This window comes from Rissa tridactyla, chromosome 7 (genome assembly GCF_028500815.1).
Source record: "Rissa tridactyla isolate bRisTri1 chromosome 7, bRisTri1.patW.cur.20221130, whole genome shotgun sequence".
Taxonomy (NCBI): domain Eukaryota; kingdom Metazoa; phylum Chordata; class Aves; order Charadriiformes; family Laridae; genus Rissa; species Rissa tridactyla.
In genome coordinates, this window is record NC_071472.1 from 23,243,987 (window position 1) to 23,260,856 (window position 16,870).

Sequence of the window (16,870 nt, forward strand, 5' to 3'; positions counted from 1 at the left end):
GCCGGGAGCCCTTGCCTAGTACCTGTCAAAGCAGAAGCACGTGACAGCGGCTTTTTTCGTGACGGTCAGCATGAGCCGTGACATCCGCCGGAGGCAGGGCAGGAGTTTGCCGTGGGAAAGATGAGCTGGGAGACAGCCTTGCCCCTCCCAGAAATACCAGCACCCTCAGACAACGAGGAAACATTTGTGGATGGGGATTTTTGTCTTTCCTATGTAAGCCTAGTTCAGTCCTGCAGCCTGCAGCACCAGGGTATGGGCCAAGCCCAGCTGCCAGGTGGGTTTAACTTGGCTCATTGAGCTTAAATGCTAAAGCCAGAGGAGTTTGCTCCGTCCCCGGGGAGGGAGAGGCTGTCCTGCGTTTTGTGCCTGCTTCACTTTGGCAATTGCTTTCCCCAGGTTTCATCGCGCTCACCTGTAAATAACTCCTAAAAACACCTCTGCAGGTGATAATTAATTGGAGAGCTGGGTGGCTGCTCCTGCTAAAAGTACCCGACTTGTGGGTGTCTGCTCCTCCTCGTCCTCCAGGTGCTGCTGGGGTCTGGAGCCAGCCATGGTGCAGCATGGTAGGACATTTCAAGTGATGTCCTAGTGGCTAGGATAGGACATGTCCTAGCTGATAGGACATCTAAAGCTCCAAGCCCCAGGCCGTGGGGTACACCTCACCCCCTGGGATGCTGCAGGGAGCAGAACCTGCTTTGGGATAACTCTGGAGAACGATGCAGGGCCTGGGCACGCCATGCGGGGAACGCCAACCACTTCCCATGGGGACTGTTGCAGGGGGTTGTATGGTGCCGCCCATATCAGCATTACCCTTGTGCTGCTCCCCAGGCTTCCAGGGAGGAGAGCAGACCTCTGGACCATCACAGCCATCGTGGCTGTAACCCCAAAGCAGCCTTCTTTGGGGATGCATGTGGTTTTGAGTTGGGTTTCCTTATTTGTTTTTTCGTTTGTTTTTGTGTTTTGATTTGGTTTTTTTTTTTTAAATGAGGCTGTTGCTGCTCCTGGCAGGTCAGCATCCCTTGTCCACACTCACATCGCGCTTGCTCATCTCAAGCTTTCAGAAAGAAAGAAGTCTGAAAGGGGGTTTGGGAGCTCCCGTGAAACCCCTGAACTAACATCACGGCTGGTTGCCAGCAGCAGTAAGTATTTGCTTTTTACAAAACCACCCAAAAGAGAGATCCTTAAACCAATCAAGTCAAGTAATCGCAGGTCTGAGTGAGAGCACATGGGGTGAGGCAGCTCTGGGGCCCATCTCCAGGTCCCTGGCCCTGGAAGCCCTGCGCAGGGGAGGAGGGAGTGTTCGTTTGCAGGTCTCTTATGTTTCTTGCACATTCAAGTTGCCAGCATGTTTTGCAAGGGGAGAAGTTCCCCTCTGAGCCCTGTGTCCCTGTGGGGATGCCAGGGGTTGTCTTGGACCCATGGGTCGGGGAGGTGGAGGAGCCTGAGAGCCACCTGGAGCTCCCATGGCAGTGGAAAAACTTCTCGGTTGCCCTTGGGGACCAGAGGGTTGGTGTGAGGCTGCAGAAACCCTGTGGCTGCAGAAGAATGCCAGCAATTCCTGTAATTTCCCGCGGTCTGGCTGGTGGGAAGCAGCAAGAGATGCCGAGTGCATCCTCCCACCAGAGCCAGGGCTGCTGTGTCCCCCAGGACACCCGCAGCCCAAAGCCAGCGGGGCTCTTGCCCACGTTTTGCAGACGGGGGGAGGGGTCCAAGGGTCACCAGAAGAGCCAGCAGCAGCACTGGCTTGCACTGGTGTTTTTCCTCAGCCTTAGTCTTGCAAGCCTGGATGTTAAAATCCAGGCAAAAATAAAATAAACACTTAAAAAGTCCCTGTGTGAGAGTGGAAAGTAACAGCTCTCCTCTCCGTTCACAGCTCCGAAGGGGTGCTACGTGAGCGCTTGGTGATGCCGAGAGGCTGTGGAAGGTGTTTGTGCCTCCGCTCTCCAAGGGCAGCGAAGGGATTTTGGCTGCTGTGTTTTGGCAGGCGTTTAAAAAGAGTGATTTGGAGGGTTTGCTGGAAAAGCTCAGGCCACAGTGCCTGGAGCCCTGTGGCCATGTGGAGCCCATGCAGCTCAGGGAGAGGAGCGATGGCTGGCCCTGCCTCAGGGGGAGCACCTTTTTGGGAAGTGACCCAGTCTCAGCTCTGTTGCTTAGAAATCATAGAATCGTCCAGGTTGGAAGGGACCTTTCAGATCATCGAGTCCAACCATCAACCTAACACTGACAAAACCCATCACTAAACCCTATCTCTAAGCACTTTGTCTACCTGGCTTTTAAATACCTCCAGGGATGGTGCCTCAACCACTTCCCTGGGCAGCCTGTTCCAATGCTTAATAACCCTGTCAGTGTAAAAAATTTTCCTAATATCCAGTCTAAACCTCCCCTGGAGCAACTTGAAGCCGTTTCCTCTTGTCCTATGGCCTGTTCCTTGGGAGAAGAGACCAACCCCCACGTCACTACACCCTCCTTTCATGCAGTTGTAGAGAGCGAGAAGGTCTCCCCTCAGCCTCCTTTTGTCCAGGCTGAACAGCCCCAGCTCCCTCAGCCGCTCCTCACAGGACTTGTGCTCCAGACCCCTCACCAGCTCCGTTGCCCTTCTCTGGACCCGCTCCAGCACCTCAATGTCTTTTTTTGTGGTGAGGGGCCCAAAACTGGACACAGCACTCAAGGTGGGGCCTCACCAGTGCCCAGCACAGGGAGACGGTCACTGTCACAGTCCTACTAAATGCATCGTGGCCAATGATTTCTCCTTCCCCCAGTAAGGGACGCAGGGGCTTGGGGGGTCTCTGCCCTGCTTAAGGGGCAGCATGGCTCTATGTGGCACTCAATTAAGGGACAATAAGAGGGGATGGTATCCTCAGTGTAACTCTTCCCTTGAGAAGGTGACACTGCAGCCCCTCCGGCTCCCTCCTCTGTGCCAAAGCCGCTTGTCCCCCATGCTTAGACTCCTAATTCACTCTGAAAATCATCTTCCTTCAGTAGGGTCCATGTTCCTGGAACACAGAGGGATAAACAAGTTGCTATCGGCTTCAAACCAACCCACCTGGGCTGGCTTGTGGGGAAGGGTGGCCTTTTCCTTGCTCCCTCCTGTTGGTGGTATTGTAGTGTCCTCTGCTGGGCACAGTTGAAATGGGACACGACATGAGGGTTGTCCCCTCCATGTCCCCTAAGGCTCCTCTCTCATTTTTCCAGTGAGCCAAGGCAAAATAAAGAGCAGGACAAACTAGTGGAGGCCAAGGAGAGCGAAGGGATAAGGAGAGGAGGAGGGTACCTGGTTTCTGCTGCTGTCTTGCTTCAGCTTTGGTAGAGATGTTTCTGAAATGAGAACCACAGGATGGGCATTTTGCATCCTCCTCTCTTTCTCTTAGCTCATTTTCTCCACCTACGTGAGAGGGTTTGTGTTGGAAAAAAAACAAAACAAAACCCCAAACCAGTTGCAATCGGGATTTTCTTTTCTTTTAAATCTGTTCATCTGATTTGAAATCAAGGGGTTTATCTCTCATCCATGCTCATATCCTCATATCCATACCCTCATGACATGAGGAAGTCACTGTATCAATCCAGAGCCTGTTTGCAGCAGAATACTCAGAGAACTTCTCTGAAGGGAATGTAAAGTGGGTTTTTTTGCGTCAGACAACTGCTGGAAGCCAGCCCCGTGCTCGGAGATGACTGAAACCACCGTGGTTGATGGTGGGACAGGCACTGCGAGGTCTCGCTGGGTCTCATTTCCAGAGGCACCGCCTGACTTTGCACAGATGCACTGCTGTCACCTGCCTCCAGCTGGGACAGCCAGAGCTGTCACTTCGGGAATGTGTGGAACTGCAAAAGCTGCATTTTAAAAGCAGGTCAGCTCTTACACAGCGTGGGGACACTCCCCATGTCCCAAGGAAGGGTTTCTTTCTGTTTACCGGGGGCAGGAGGAGGGGAGGGAAAGGCAGAGGATGAAAAGCAACAGTTGGCATTGGTCCTGAACAGTTTGCGGGTGGTGTGGGTGCCCATGAGAATGGGGCACCGCGATGGGGACAAGCTGAGGAGGAGAGGGACTTTCTTCTTGAACTTAACTTGCACTGAAGTACCTGTTTTTTCAAACAGCAGTTGAAAATAACAGCACCAGGTACTTAGCCGGACTCCTGTGCGAAGGAGGGTTGCAATGCTGTATCAGGATGGTCCAGCCTGTTTTGAGCCCTGAATATTACCTTCTGTTTAAGATATTTTCTGGCTTTTTCTATGCCTAGTAGCGGGGACTGTGGCAGCCTCAGGGTGTAACCTCTCAGCAAGCACCAAGCCACCAAGGAGTGAGATAATAACGCTGAGAACTGGGTTTTGTGCATTGAGGTGGCTTTCACACTGTGGTGCATTGAGCCTTTCCCTTCTCCAGCTCTCTCTCCATGATTGACAAGCATCCACCCTAATATCCCTCAGTCAGAAAACTCAAGAGCCGTTATTGTTAGCATTGGTGATTGATTTATTTATTTATTTATAGAGGGGCAGTTTTGGTCCTTACCTGAACATCACTTACAAAGAGACTATCGGTTGGGTTTCATAAATACTGCTTATGAAGGTTTCACCAGCTCACAGGTAAGCTCCAGATACAGCGCTGTGCCTGACGGAGAACTTGGGTGAAACACCAGTGGCTTTACATCCACTTCCCTGCCAAAACTTTAATTGAGTTTGAGGTAATGTAAACACAAACAAAACCCATTTAGGATGTGCGTCTGGCTTGTTTTATGTGACGTGTATTGTCAGTGCATAACATTTGCCTCTTCTATAACAACAGCTGTACAAAGATTTCAAAGTGCTTGATCAACCTGACAGTCTTACACTACAGCAAATGATTCTCCCAAAGCCCTTGAAGCAAAGTCTAATGAAATTCCTATCTATCTCCATTGCATAGAGAGGTAAAAAAAAAAATCACCCTGAGTCCTCTGTACACCAAGACATGGAATCCAGGAGCCTTGGACTTCACACTAACATCTTCCCAAGTGGTTGAAGCACTCCTACACAAATTATTTTTAACAACTGATTCTTAATTAAAGGCAAAAATTATATCAGTGAAACAACCCCTCCCATGATGCTAGTTTAAATGAACGCTATTATTTCTTGACTGAAAGTCAGCAATTATTTTAGTGAAATTTGGGATGTTCTCTGATCCTTCCAGTCTGGAGCAGAGGCCTTAGCTCCCACTACTGGTTTCATCTGCTAGTGGGACTTGGATTTGGTTGGCTTTCTTGTTCTTCCCTTCTTACAGCAGCACCTGCGGCAGCAGAACTGGCAGCACTTCAGAGAAATGAAGAGGGAGAGGAGCACCACAGCAAGGAGGAAGGCAATGACGTCCAGGGAGTGGTACTGGATCCAGTTCAGGTCGTGAGCAGCAGGTCGCAGGTGTGGGGCCCCTTTGTGTCTCATCACAAACTCCACCCAGTGCACGGCCAGGTCCAGGGGGTGGATGGGTCGGTCGAGGTGAAGATCCGAGAGGCGCTTGATGTTCTCTTTGTACCTGCAAAGAAAAGACATTGGGTTTACAACGACTTGTGCTGCTGAGACCGAATCCCCAGAAAAGAAGGATGCATTGTCAGTTGTCTGATGGGCCACTGGAGGCTTCGCAGGTGGTGTTTCCCACCGCCCTGCGCCATGAGAAGGATAATGGCAAAGTTATGGACCCAGAAAAGTGCTGTTTTCAATGACAAAGAAAGGAGAAAAGATATTATTAAAAGAAGCAGAAAAGCTTCATTTGAGCTGTCAGCAAAATCTCTGTGGTGAAGGATGAAGGCAACTGCCTGAAATGTGAGACTGGGTATAGAAAAGCTGTCTAGCTACAGAACAAGTAGTAGTATTGCTATAAGAATGGCAGTTAGGAAACAATGTCAAATAGGTGCCATTTCTCAGAAACAAGATGGGGAAGAGGATGCCATGGACTTAGAGGCGCTAATGACAACAGAGAATGGGAGTAGGGAAGAGGAGGGTATGTCTTAAAGCTCCCCTTCACTGTGACGCCGTAAAACACCTTGGGCGTGTTGACTACAATACTGTGATGTCTCGCGTGGTTCCCTGTGCTGCCTCAGCATACCTGCACATATTCCTTCAGCTCTGTGCTGGAATTGTCCAGCCTTGCTGAGCCAGGCAGCAGCTGACTGTGCTCATACAGCTCCTTAGGAGCACTAGTGGGGGGAAAATGACCGAGAAAACTGGTCTGTAAAATAAATGAGCAATAATAGCTATGTTCCTGCCAGTTGGAAGGCAAAGCTTTCTGATGCAGTACAGCCAGCCTCTGGACTATACCCAGGCACTGCCACTTGTCCGCTTCCTCCTGCTGCTGTGCAGACAGCATCTCTGGGCAAACCTCATGCAAAGAAAACCAGCCAGGCAGCTGAGCCTTTCAACCTTTTCAGGCTCCCCACTGCCATTGGTCACCACTGATGTAGGGAACAGAAGTGGTTTGCCACATTTCCCTTCACCACTTGCCTTTTCTACCACATTGTGCCAGCGCCCTCTACCTCGCTGCCTGGTAAATTTGGCTTTAAGCAGGTGACACATCTTTTGTCAACTTGATTTCTGCCATTGCACTTACACCCCATCTTCTCTCATACTGAGAAAACTGGTCTGTAAAGCTCCCCTTCACTGTGATGCCTTAAAACACCTTGGGCATGCTGACTGCAATACTGTGATGTTTAGCGTGGTCTGTGATATTCTCAGATCAGCCAGTTCTTGTCACCTCAAGATTATAATCCCAGGCAGTGAGAAGGACGGTGCTGTTACAGGGACAGGACAAGATTAACCGAGGGCAAGCATCAGCATCTCAGTGATGTAGCTTTCTATATCAAGAAGGCATCGAAGAAGAGACTGACATTCTGTTCAGTTGGAAGCTAGCGTGCTGGTGTTACACAACAGTAGGAGGAGAAAGGCTGTTTCTGTTACTGACTTTTTATCATTAATGACTGTTTTCAGGGCAGTGGATATGTCCTTTGAAGTCATTTCAAGTACATTCAGCGTCAGTCCTGCTCCCCGTGACTCTACTCTCTTGGCGTTGTCCATCTGGTCTCCAAATAATGGCATTAGTACCATTGGCACCGCGTTGCATATGCCCTCGTAAACACCGTGTGAGCCTCCATGGGTAATAAAGGCACGAGTCTTAGGGTGAGCTGTGGAGGAAAGAAAGACTTGCTTAGCTATTTGATTTGTTAAGTCACAGGAACACATCCATCGGGAAAAAACTTGCACAAAAATGCTACTGGTAGGTATAAATCAAGAACTTTGGGCTATCATATGCATCATTACTTATGGACAGACTTAGGGCTGCGGAGAACAAGACATTACAGGGGATTGAATGAACCTTGGGTTGTAGAGCTCTGTCTTGGTTTGAGTAATCTCAGGAAAGCCTTGGATAATCCTCCAAAGCTTCTCAGATTCTAGGATGAAATCAGAGCCAAGTAACATTAAAGGAGACGTTACCATTGCTTACTTTTTTTCACTTCTTCCATTTGCTGGTTTTGCAGATCTCCCACAACTGAGCCCTGTTGTCTAACCAACAAATGCACTCCTGGCAATAGCACGTACAATTTGATTGCTTGAAAAGCCCAACGATCTGTCTGGAAATGCCCACTCAGGGACCTTAGATTTTCTTCTCAGTCCAGTAGACAAAAACATGACAGAAATCCATGGCTGGGTGTTGAGACTGGCTAGTCAGAGATAAAGACTCCCATTTCTGACACTAAGGGTAGTCAAGTGTTGGAAAACCTTTCCAAACAGTGTTGTTTCATAATTCGGCAACTTTGACGTGGCATCAGATAAGTTTCTAAAAGATGGGCTCTGGTTCAAACAGCAAAGGCTGTAAGGGAGTCCTGTGACCCCCAGTGATGCGGGCAGTCAGCACGGATGATGCTAAGGGAGCCTTACAACAGCAGTATCCGATTAAAACAAACATGCTGCTATCCCTCAAGCATCTAAGACCTACCTAGAAGATCATTCTGTGGCAGCCATTTGACGAGCTTTACGTTCTTTGGCAGGTTGGGGGGCACCTCTCCCGTGTAGCGCCACAAAACCTTTCAAAAGAAGTAAAAACAATGTCAGTTCTCAGCAGCTGGCCTCTTGCTGCTCCTCAGTGGGGCTGAAAAGCACAGCTGAGAACATCTGAGAACATCCGTGGTGCACAAAACCTGTTTTGTCATGCAGAGCTGCTGGAGGGATAGCTTCTACTGGCATCAGGGAGCAGGAGAAAGAAGGGAGGACCAAGCATGCTGAAACCCACAGGTAATCATATACTGTATTTGAAAATAGTGTTGAATTGCTGTGCTTGAAGGGGGAGAGGGAAACCATACCGTTTGAGGGACTGATCCCAAGGCATCTGCGATTTCTATGGCTTTCTTCATAGGAATCTCGGAGACCATGGAGCCCAGCGAGAAGACAACAATGCCGTGTTCTCCAGAGGCATTCACAATAGCTTCAAATTCCTGCCAACACAAACAAAATCCCTTCCATGTCAGATGCTGTAATTTCTGTCATGTTCCCAAAAAACTACCTGGAAAGGCAATACAGTGAACAGTCAATACAAGGAAATTATGATCAGAAAAATTACAGAGAAATGTGTCCCAGGAAGAAAAAAAAAAAAAGGCACAGGTGGATGAACAAAGTTATGGAGGCGTGTGAGTGCCTGCAGAATTGAAGCTCGAACTGAGATTCAGTCTGGATAGGAGAAAAAAGTTACTTTAAAACAGTCATGTAGCAAAGTCTGCCTGCTCAGAGACATCCCTTTCGGTGCAACAGAAAAGATGCTGTACCAATTAAGGAGATCAATTCATCATCATACTTCTCCTGGCAACCAGTCCTCAGGTGAATACATTGTGGTTTATTTTCACATTTACTCTAAGTCAGATGCTCTGGATTTAGAGTTGATGTTCTTCTTTTTAGACCATGCAGCTGCAAGAGAGAATTAAGATTTTGAAAAGTGTTCTGACGGTGGATAGCTCTTTCTTCTAGTATCTGGATTTATTGGGTCTGCTTTGAGTATGATAATATGGAACCGCTGCCAGGCACGGGTTTGTTTTTATATCTGTTTTGTTTGATTTAAATAAAAGAAGGACTAGGAGATCTGTCACTGGCATCCAAGAAGAAAAGGATTCTGATGAAGCATAAAAACAGCCAAAGGCTGGAACAAATATCTTATGCCATAGAAAAATATTTGGTAAAGCCAGGGAAGCAAAGATAAAACTGGAGGGAATTGCTGCAGGCATCAGAGTTAAATGAGTGGAATAAAATTAACTAAATGTTCCCATAAGTCTGCCAATTGAAACACTATCTCTACGGTCTGAGGGGATAACCAAGACTGACCCTCTTAGTTTGTGCTCTGTAATGTATTTTTGTGGCTGACCAGAGTGCCATGGCCCTTTGCATGGGACTAGATCCCAAACAGAAGGAGCCATCGAGGGTTTGCTGAAAGCTGCCCCCTGAACACCGGACCTGATGCACTCCTGGGGGCAAACAAGCTGAAATGCAGCTCTGATTTCAGGGCTTGGTTCTGTCCTACCAGATTTCTCTGAAGACAGGCTCTCCATTAAGGCATCATAGATATCTGGTTGGGAACTCGGGGCTCGGTTCTGTATAAACTCACAGACATCTGGGAACTGCAAGATCCTCCCCAAAAGACAAATGTGCTTTTGGTACAAAATTTTTTGGCCAGTGGTTGACTTGCTTCTTGCAGCTCCCGATGCAGCGGAACAGATAGAGCTATTTCAGGGTGTATTTAGCTCTATTGATTTTCTGTGGGACCAGTTTTACTCCGTTCTTGAAATGTTTTTGTGTGCCAAGGTCTGACTTTCTTCTCAGAAGCACCACTACCATTATGAAACTTTTTGCAGCTTTGGAAATAGGCAGGTTATTTTACTAAAGTCTTTTAAACCAGCATCTGAGTGTATCGGTGGGTACTGCACACAACATTTCTGAAATACCTGCAGCAGACACTCACTGAAAAATAAGAGAAAGCACTAAGAGTTGGGAGGATTTCTTAGTGGAAAGTGGCAGATACCCATATTTGGGAAGTTTGGTATAGTTCAAGCAAAAAATTGCAGTCCAGATCTGGGACAAAGTATTTTATGCAAAAGAAGCAGATCTCTTGCTGCTTCACTGGAGCAGGTAGGGATTTTGTTCAGGTCTGCCACAGTCTCTGAAATCCCTGCAGGAACAGTCCTCTGCTCAAGGGCAGAGGACTAGGATGATTTGGCCTGCTGCATTACCCTAGTTAGCACCAAGTCTTGTAAACAGGTATACAAAACAAAATTACTGGAAATAGGCAGCCAGAAAATACTCAAAAAGCCCCACTTTTCATGCACGCTTGTCTGGGAATCCGGAGATCTTGCACAAAAGAACTTCTCATTGCACAAGGGATGAAGAGGTACAAAGTGTCTTCCCAGCCACTTCCACCTCGCTCTTTCTCCTGTAATTATTTGTACTGCCAGGAGCTCCATCTCATGGTGAGAGCAAACAGCACAGTCATAGCTAAGCTAGGGGAAGAAAGGTAACTAACCTCTGATAATGCTTTTTCCCGAGTGCAGCTTATGCCTCCGATCAAGATCATATTAGGCATTAGGGGCCTGGGGTACTCAAACACAAAGTCATATTTCATGAGCCAAATAGAAGCGTGGCTGAACAGTTCAAGCACTGTTGCCTCTCGCTGGAGGAATTCTTTGATCAAATGATCATACTGAGAATGAAGGAAACTGCAAGCCAGGGAACTGCTGAGGCTAGCTAGGAGGTTGCCCGTGCGCTGGAGGAATGCCATGCGGTCCGTGTAGTGAGTGAAGAACCTGGGAATGTAAGAGGGAGGATTTGGGCAGAGGGTAGCATGGAAGTCCAGGCTGCACGGCAGTCCCCGTAGGAGGTACACAGAAGGTAGGGAGAGGTGTTCAGCCACTATCTGTCCACATGGAAAGAAAGGATCCATAAAGACAGCATCAAATTTGCTTTCTTCAAGGTATTGGATCAGCTCTTTGTTAGACAGAAGACGTTTGCAGGAATCAAAGAACATGGTTGTAATATTTGCCATTTTTGAGAATTTTTCCAAGAAGGGTTGAGGTGTGAAACTTCTGTACCCCAGCTTTTTAAATTCTGCCTCCACATACTCCTTGGTGTAAGGCACAGAGTATGTTTTCATGGTATAATACACCGACGAATCTATCCGCAAATTTATCTCTGGCGCAACCACCACAATTTCGTGTCCTCTCTGTCTGAGCCGCTCCACAACCGGGCGCATGCTGAGCCAGTGGCTGCCATCGATAGGTACAACCAAAAGCTTTCCACCTTCAGAAAAGGTCCACAGGAGCAGGAAAAACACAACCCAGGAGGCAAGAGAATTAGATCCTGGATTTGACAAAGTCATTTTCCTTCCACTATCAGCAAAGTTTCGAACAGCTGCAAAACTGTTGCAGGGGACGAGGAATGAATCGTGGAGTACTTTGCACTTTAATCCTAACTAAGGTAAGTGTTTAATTTTTAACGGACTGTATGTTTGTGGGCAAAAATGAGGGTAATTTTTAACTGTGGGTAAAGGTTGGGTTTATCATCTGTGCCGGTGAAGGCTTTAAGTAACGGGGCGCTGCAAGGTAAAGTTAAATGTTTGAATTAACATTGGAGGATTCAAATGCTCGAGGAAGAAGCATCAAGCAGTTGGCAGTGTGTCGCACTGGAAGGCTGAGCAGAGCTATGAATGGGACATAACCCCTGATGAAGCAATCACTATCTTATTAACATCCAGTTACTGATGAACTCCCTGCCTTGGGTTTGCTCAGCTGATTGGAACCAAAGCTCCAAACAGAAGCTGGATTACCTTGCGCTTTCAGAGTCTAAACAAGAAGCAATGATTGACAGAGATCTGATATACAGGCGGTTGGATAAGGTTTATCTTCAGATTTGTTTATATATTGTAGCAGTTATCAAAGTGAAAGCCCTGTAGTAAATGTGATGCAAGCTTAGCAATAGTTTCTGCTGTTGCAACACCACCGTGGTCTGAAAAACAGAATAAATGACTGACATCTGCACTATTTGCACAGCCCTCTAGGGAGATTTAAACAAGCTAGGGAGGGAGGGTAGATAGTTACAAGCCCGACAGGTCCTTTTTCCAATCATGGTCTGATATGCTATCTTACATGGCTTCTTACACAAATTCAGAGGCAAAAGAGCTCCCTCTACCACCTTTGATTGCATATTCCTGATTTTGGGGATTCATCCGCGCTATCAATCTTTGTTGCACAATGTAAGTGCCTGGATATACACACAGAGTTAGTTCCACGTTTCCAATTTTTGTCCTATCATGTCTCCTGCAATTAATCAGTATTGCACAACTGTTAGGGTTATAAAAATCATATGACCTAGAACTACTTTGTCATTTATCTACGTATAGCATACGTGCCAAGATTGTCTGATATTATGGTGATACGCTTAAAACAAGGTAAGCTATACCTAGGCAGCTATGCAGCTTAGACAGCTTCACCCAAGCTCTCCCGGAGAGAAACCCTTCAGCTGCTTGCACTGCAACAAAGCTAAGGTCTTGTGATCATCTCTCAGAGTCTGAGATTCCCACTTCGAAATCACACCATCCTGGTATTCGATCACATATCGGATCAAGCACAAATACTACTATAGGAAGCACTTAGAAAAGCAAATCTTAAATAATTGCTAACAAATGCTATAATACCTTCAACGTAAACAATGACAAACCTTTGATAACGGCTTCTTCTGGTCACAGTTGATGCCACCAATATAGACCATATTTGGCATTATTGGACGTGGATACTCAAAAACAAAGTCATATCTCATCAGCCAGATGGATGCTTTGCTAAACAGTTCCAGTACTGTTACTTCTCTGTGAAGAAACTCAGAAGCTAAGTTCTCATATTTTAAATAAAAATAATAGCAAAACAAATTCTCTGAAAACCCAACCAGGAGGTTCTTCACACGCTCCGTAAAGGTCATGCGGTCTGAACTGGACATGAAAGTCCTTGGCACATAAGATAAAGGACTGGGACACTGTGTGGCTTTGTAGTCTAAGGTACATGGCAGACCACGCATGAAGTACACTGAAGGGAGAGAGAGATGGTCAGCAATAATTGGTCCACAGGGCAACACAGGATCCACCATAATGGCATCAAATTTGCTGTCATGGAGGTACTTCATTAGTTCTTCATCATATAAGAGATGCCGACAAGTAGAAGAGAATATGCTGGTCATTTCTGATATATTGCTGAGTAAAACTGTAAATTTTTCTAGGAAAGAAAGGTTATCAAAACTTCTTTCACCGATGGAATGGTAGAATCTATCCAAAAACTCCTGTGTGTAAGGCACAGGGTATGTTTTGATGCTGAAAGATTGTGAGCTTTTCATGAGCAAAGTGGCTTCAGGAATCACTGCAACGATTTCGTGCCCCCTCTCCTGGAGTTTCTCTAGAACCACACGCATGCTCAGCCAGTGACTTCCATCCTGAGGCACAACCAAGAGCTTCCCACCTTCTGCCAAACTCCAGAAAGAAAGAAAAAGAATAAGTCCAGTGTATGCCTGGTACCTCCACATAACTGTCATGGGGCTGTTGGCAGGAAAAGAAATCAACTATTCCTCCTTACTTCTTCCATGCAGCATGTGAAAGCAAAAAATAGTTGTACCACATTTATAGCTTGATGGTCTTTAATCTTTACTTCTAGAAAGTGTTTGCTAAGATAGGTTGTTGGAGGCCAAAGATTAGGTTTTAAAACAGCGATAAGAGTGCTATCAAGGGATCTAAAGCAATAAGCATTTCCATGCATTTACGTTACAGAACAATTTGCAGGGTCTTTGATTAGCAGAGGTAGCAGTTGTTATTACAGGGATTTTTCTGTTTGAAGTGAGTCACTGTGCACTTGACTGTCCTGTGCCAGATTCAAGTCAGGAATCAACTTTCATGGCCGCTGACCTTCTCCAGAGAGCTTATAATACAAGAAGCATGTTGCACTACTGATATGAAAGACCTAAACCTCCAACTTTCTCCTTACACTTTTGCTCAGAAAGGTCCCCGGAGTTCACACACGATGTTCTACATGGTAAGCAGGAGCTGACATGCCAAGTAGTGGGGGCACCAAAGTTCGGGTAACATATTACCAAACACCTTTTTCTGTAAACAATGATACAGCACAATATGCAGTTCTTGCTCAAGAGGGGCCGTAAGAGTTCATAGGTGAGCGGCTCGAGGCCAAACCTCTTTTTGAAAGCAATGATGCAGCAAAATTCATAGGTGAGAGGCTACGGGTGAAACATTTTTTTGAAGTTCTTAGTAATAGCTACTTTTCAAAAGAAGTTACCAGGACTTGGCTGTGGTATGAGCCAGCGGGAAGTCCACACTTGTGTCCTATGCTTACCAGAAGAAGGGGAGAACAACATTTCTGAGCTGTTTCTGCATGTGCTATGATAAGATTTTTAAGGCAAAAACATGACATCTGTGTTGGAAGTCCTGTTCTCTTTAATACTCAACAGTAGACTACAGCTACTCAATGGGGAGTAACAATGACAATGGAGCCAGTTTTTTTCTGGGTAGCAGTAAATAGTAATAAACACCAGTTTGAGAGACTCGTACTGAACATATGGAAAAAGCTTTTTACCTCTGAGGTTTTGAAAGTTTGCCTGCATGTGATCTGATGTGGAGGACAGTCCCACTCCAAGGACTTGTTTAGATATCCAAATCAGGTTGATTTGAACGGGATTTAAGTGCCTAGTTATTCTTGAGAACCTGGGTTGAAGCTCCTGCAAACGAAACCCAGTGGGTAGATGGGGGAATGAAATAGGTGCCTATAAACAAAGAAATATCCTTAGACAGGGAGAACATGCAAAGGCACATGAAAACTTTCAAGATAAACCTAGAAAAGCAGGTATCCGCAGTTTGTGCTTGAAGGAGGTGCGTGACTAAGCAGATCTCATCTGCCATTAAGGCATGTTTCATGGAAAGGAAAAAGGAGGATGCCAAAAGTCTGCAAGTTTGCAAAAGCAAACAAAGATACAGGAATGGTAGCTACACAAGAGCAATTGCTGACTGGAGAAGAGAGACCAGTTTAGATTCCCCAACCAACCACACCTTATTGGAGAGTGCTCTGAATGGTTTCTTCATGCTGTGCAGCAGCCTGGAAGAGTTGTCTTGGAGCAGGTAGGAGTGATGGGAAACCAGCGATAACCACATTCCAAAGCTCACACTAAGTGCGTCCTAAAAAGTTTATTTTGATAGGAGGTTTTCCATGCAGCATGTTAAAAGAAGTGATTCTCCTAAGCCCTTCTCTAGACAGCAAGGAACGCTGCAACGGCTAAGGAAACTGCATTAAAGAGGACGGAGTTTCAGACATCAATACAGTCCCATTCTGCAGCCTGTTTAAGCAAAACTTTCTCTCTAGCTGGCACAGTGAGGTGACATTAAAAAACCATATACTAAAGGAGGTAGACAGAAGGTATTCTTATGTGCCAGAGAGTTCACTGCAGCACTTGTGTGTGCACTTTCACGTTTCAAGGATAAACAGATCTCACATAAGAAGGCGATGGAGCATTACATATGCCCTAAGGTGGCAGTACACACTCAGGCAGCCAACCCGGAGTTGCAGACGTACTATGCTAACATAGAATGGGCTCTCCAATCTCCCATTTGATATAAAGTCAAATCCATGTAGTCTTCAAGTTCTGCTAACATTTCAGCCAAACATGCATTATCTCTGTAACACTAATATAAAATGCTATAAACCAACATTAAAGTGAAGAGGTAAAAAAAACCCCGACCAAACCCTTAAGGCTAACGGCACGTTCATAAGAGTTTAAAAGTTGTGTCACTGGACTTTGAGCAACACACAAACACTCTTTCACGTGTGTATGAGCCCAGAGACTGAATGAAGTCCACAAGTTCAGCTCACAAGTCCAAAGGCAAGGGTGAAAAGAGCTATCTATCAGGAGAATGTAAAGCTGAAGTAGAGTTGAGTGCCAAGGTTGTACTGGCTGGAAATGGTACAGCGAATAGCCCCAGTGAGAGGAATCCATGAGTATCTCTTTTGTAAGCCTACAAATCCTGGCAGTCAGAATGTACCTCTTTGTCCTGGTTCCTGCAGGGACAGGGTTAATTTTCACAAGAAGCTGGGATAGGACACAACTGGGATTGGACCCCAAACTAGCCAAAGGGGTGTCCGTACCATGTGAGGTCATGCCCAGTATAGAGCTGGGGAAGCTGCTGGGGGCTGGGGCAGGATCACCTAAAACACGGCACTCTCATAACCACCCAAATCCTTTTTAAATTCATAGGTTTTTGTCCACAAAAAAAAAAATCTGCTGGTGTTGAGAGGCAGATTTTTTAATATTTTTTTAATTTATTTTAGGTATGGTATGAAAAAGCACTGCTTTTTGTTTGCTTTAAGCTTGTTGATGCCTCATTTCAGTGTTAGTCATAGGTCAAGCATTGGGAGAAACTGCCTATCAGTTCTCCTTTCACCTTCGCCACACTTTTCAGGATTTTATAGACTGCTGTCACGCATCCTCTGTCATAGTTGTTTTCCTAGGTTTAGCTATACGATTTATTCCATCTCTGCTTTTCTAGACTGAGTGCCAAGTTTGAACGCTCTTAAAAATGCTTCCTTTTTACTGTGTGTGTTTCAGCTGTTTCTAAAAAACAAGCCCTGTTTCACTGTTTTGCAAAGTCAATATCTGAAAAACTTACTTAACAGGAAGAGTATTTCTAAAAATAGGAGTTACGATGTTATTCCGCAAACCACAAAATATATTTGAATACACATTTTAAAAAATCTGAAATAAATCCAACATTCATTCCATAAGAATAAAGTAAACTCACTTATAATTTATTTTTATTTTTATGATGCCAGTTGATACTTTAAAT

At 45.8% G+C, this 16,870-nt stretch overlaps 1 protein-coding gene across 7 annotated transcripts in view; it reads right to left on the bottom strand.

Moving 5' to 3' along the window:
- Window positions 1-4,428: 4,428 nt before the first annotated feature.
- LOC128912751 (UDP-glucuronosyltransferase 1A1-like) overlaps window positions 4,429-16,870 on the bottom strand; it is a 36,741-nt gene continuing 24,299 nt past the window's right edge. For 3 of the 7 annotated variants that reach the window (XM_054209209.1, XM_054209210.1, XM_054209211.1), the window contains 4 exons: window positions 8,316-8,447; window positions 7,952-8,039; window positions 6,920-7,139; window positions 4,429-5,497 (listed from right to left, as the gene is read on the bottom strand). In XM_054209209.1, the coding sequence (XP_054065184.1) occupies window positions 5,200-5,497; window positions 6,920-7,139; window positions 7,952-8,039; window positions 8,316-8,447 (738 nt within the window). In that variant the 3' untranslated portion in view covers window positions 4,429-5,199. Of the gene's footprint in view, window positions 5,498-6,919; window positions 7,140-7,951; window positions 8,040-8,315; window positions 8,448-10,516; window positions 12,564-12,705; window positions 16,808-16,870 lie in introns of those variants that run through there. The other 4 variants (XM_054209214.1, XM_054209215.1, XM_054209213.1 and 1 more) reach the window with 4 other exon arrangements.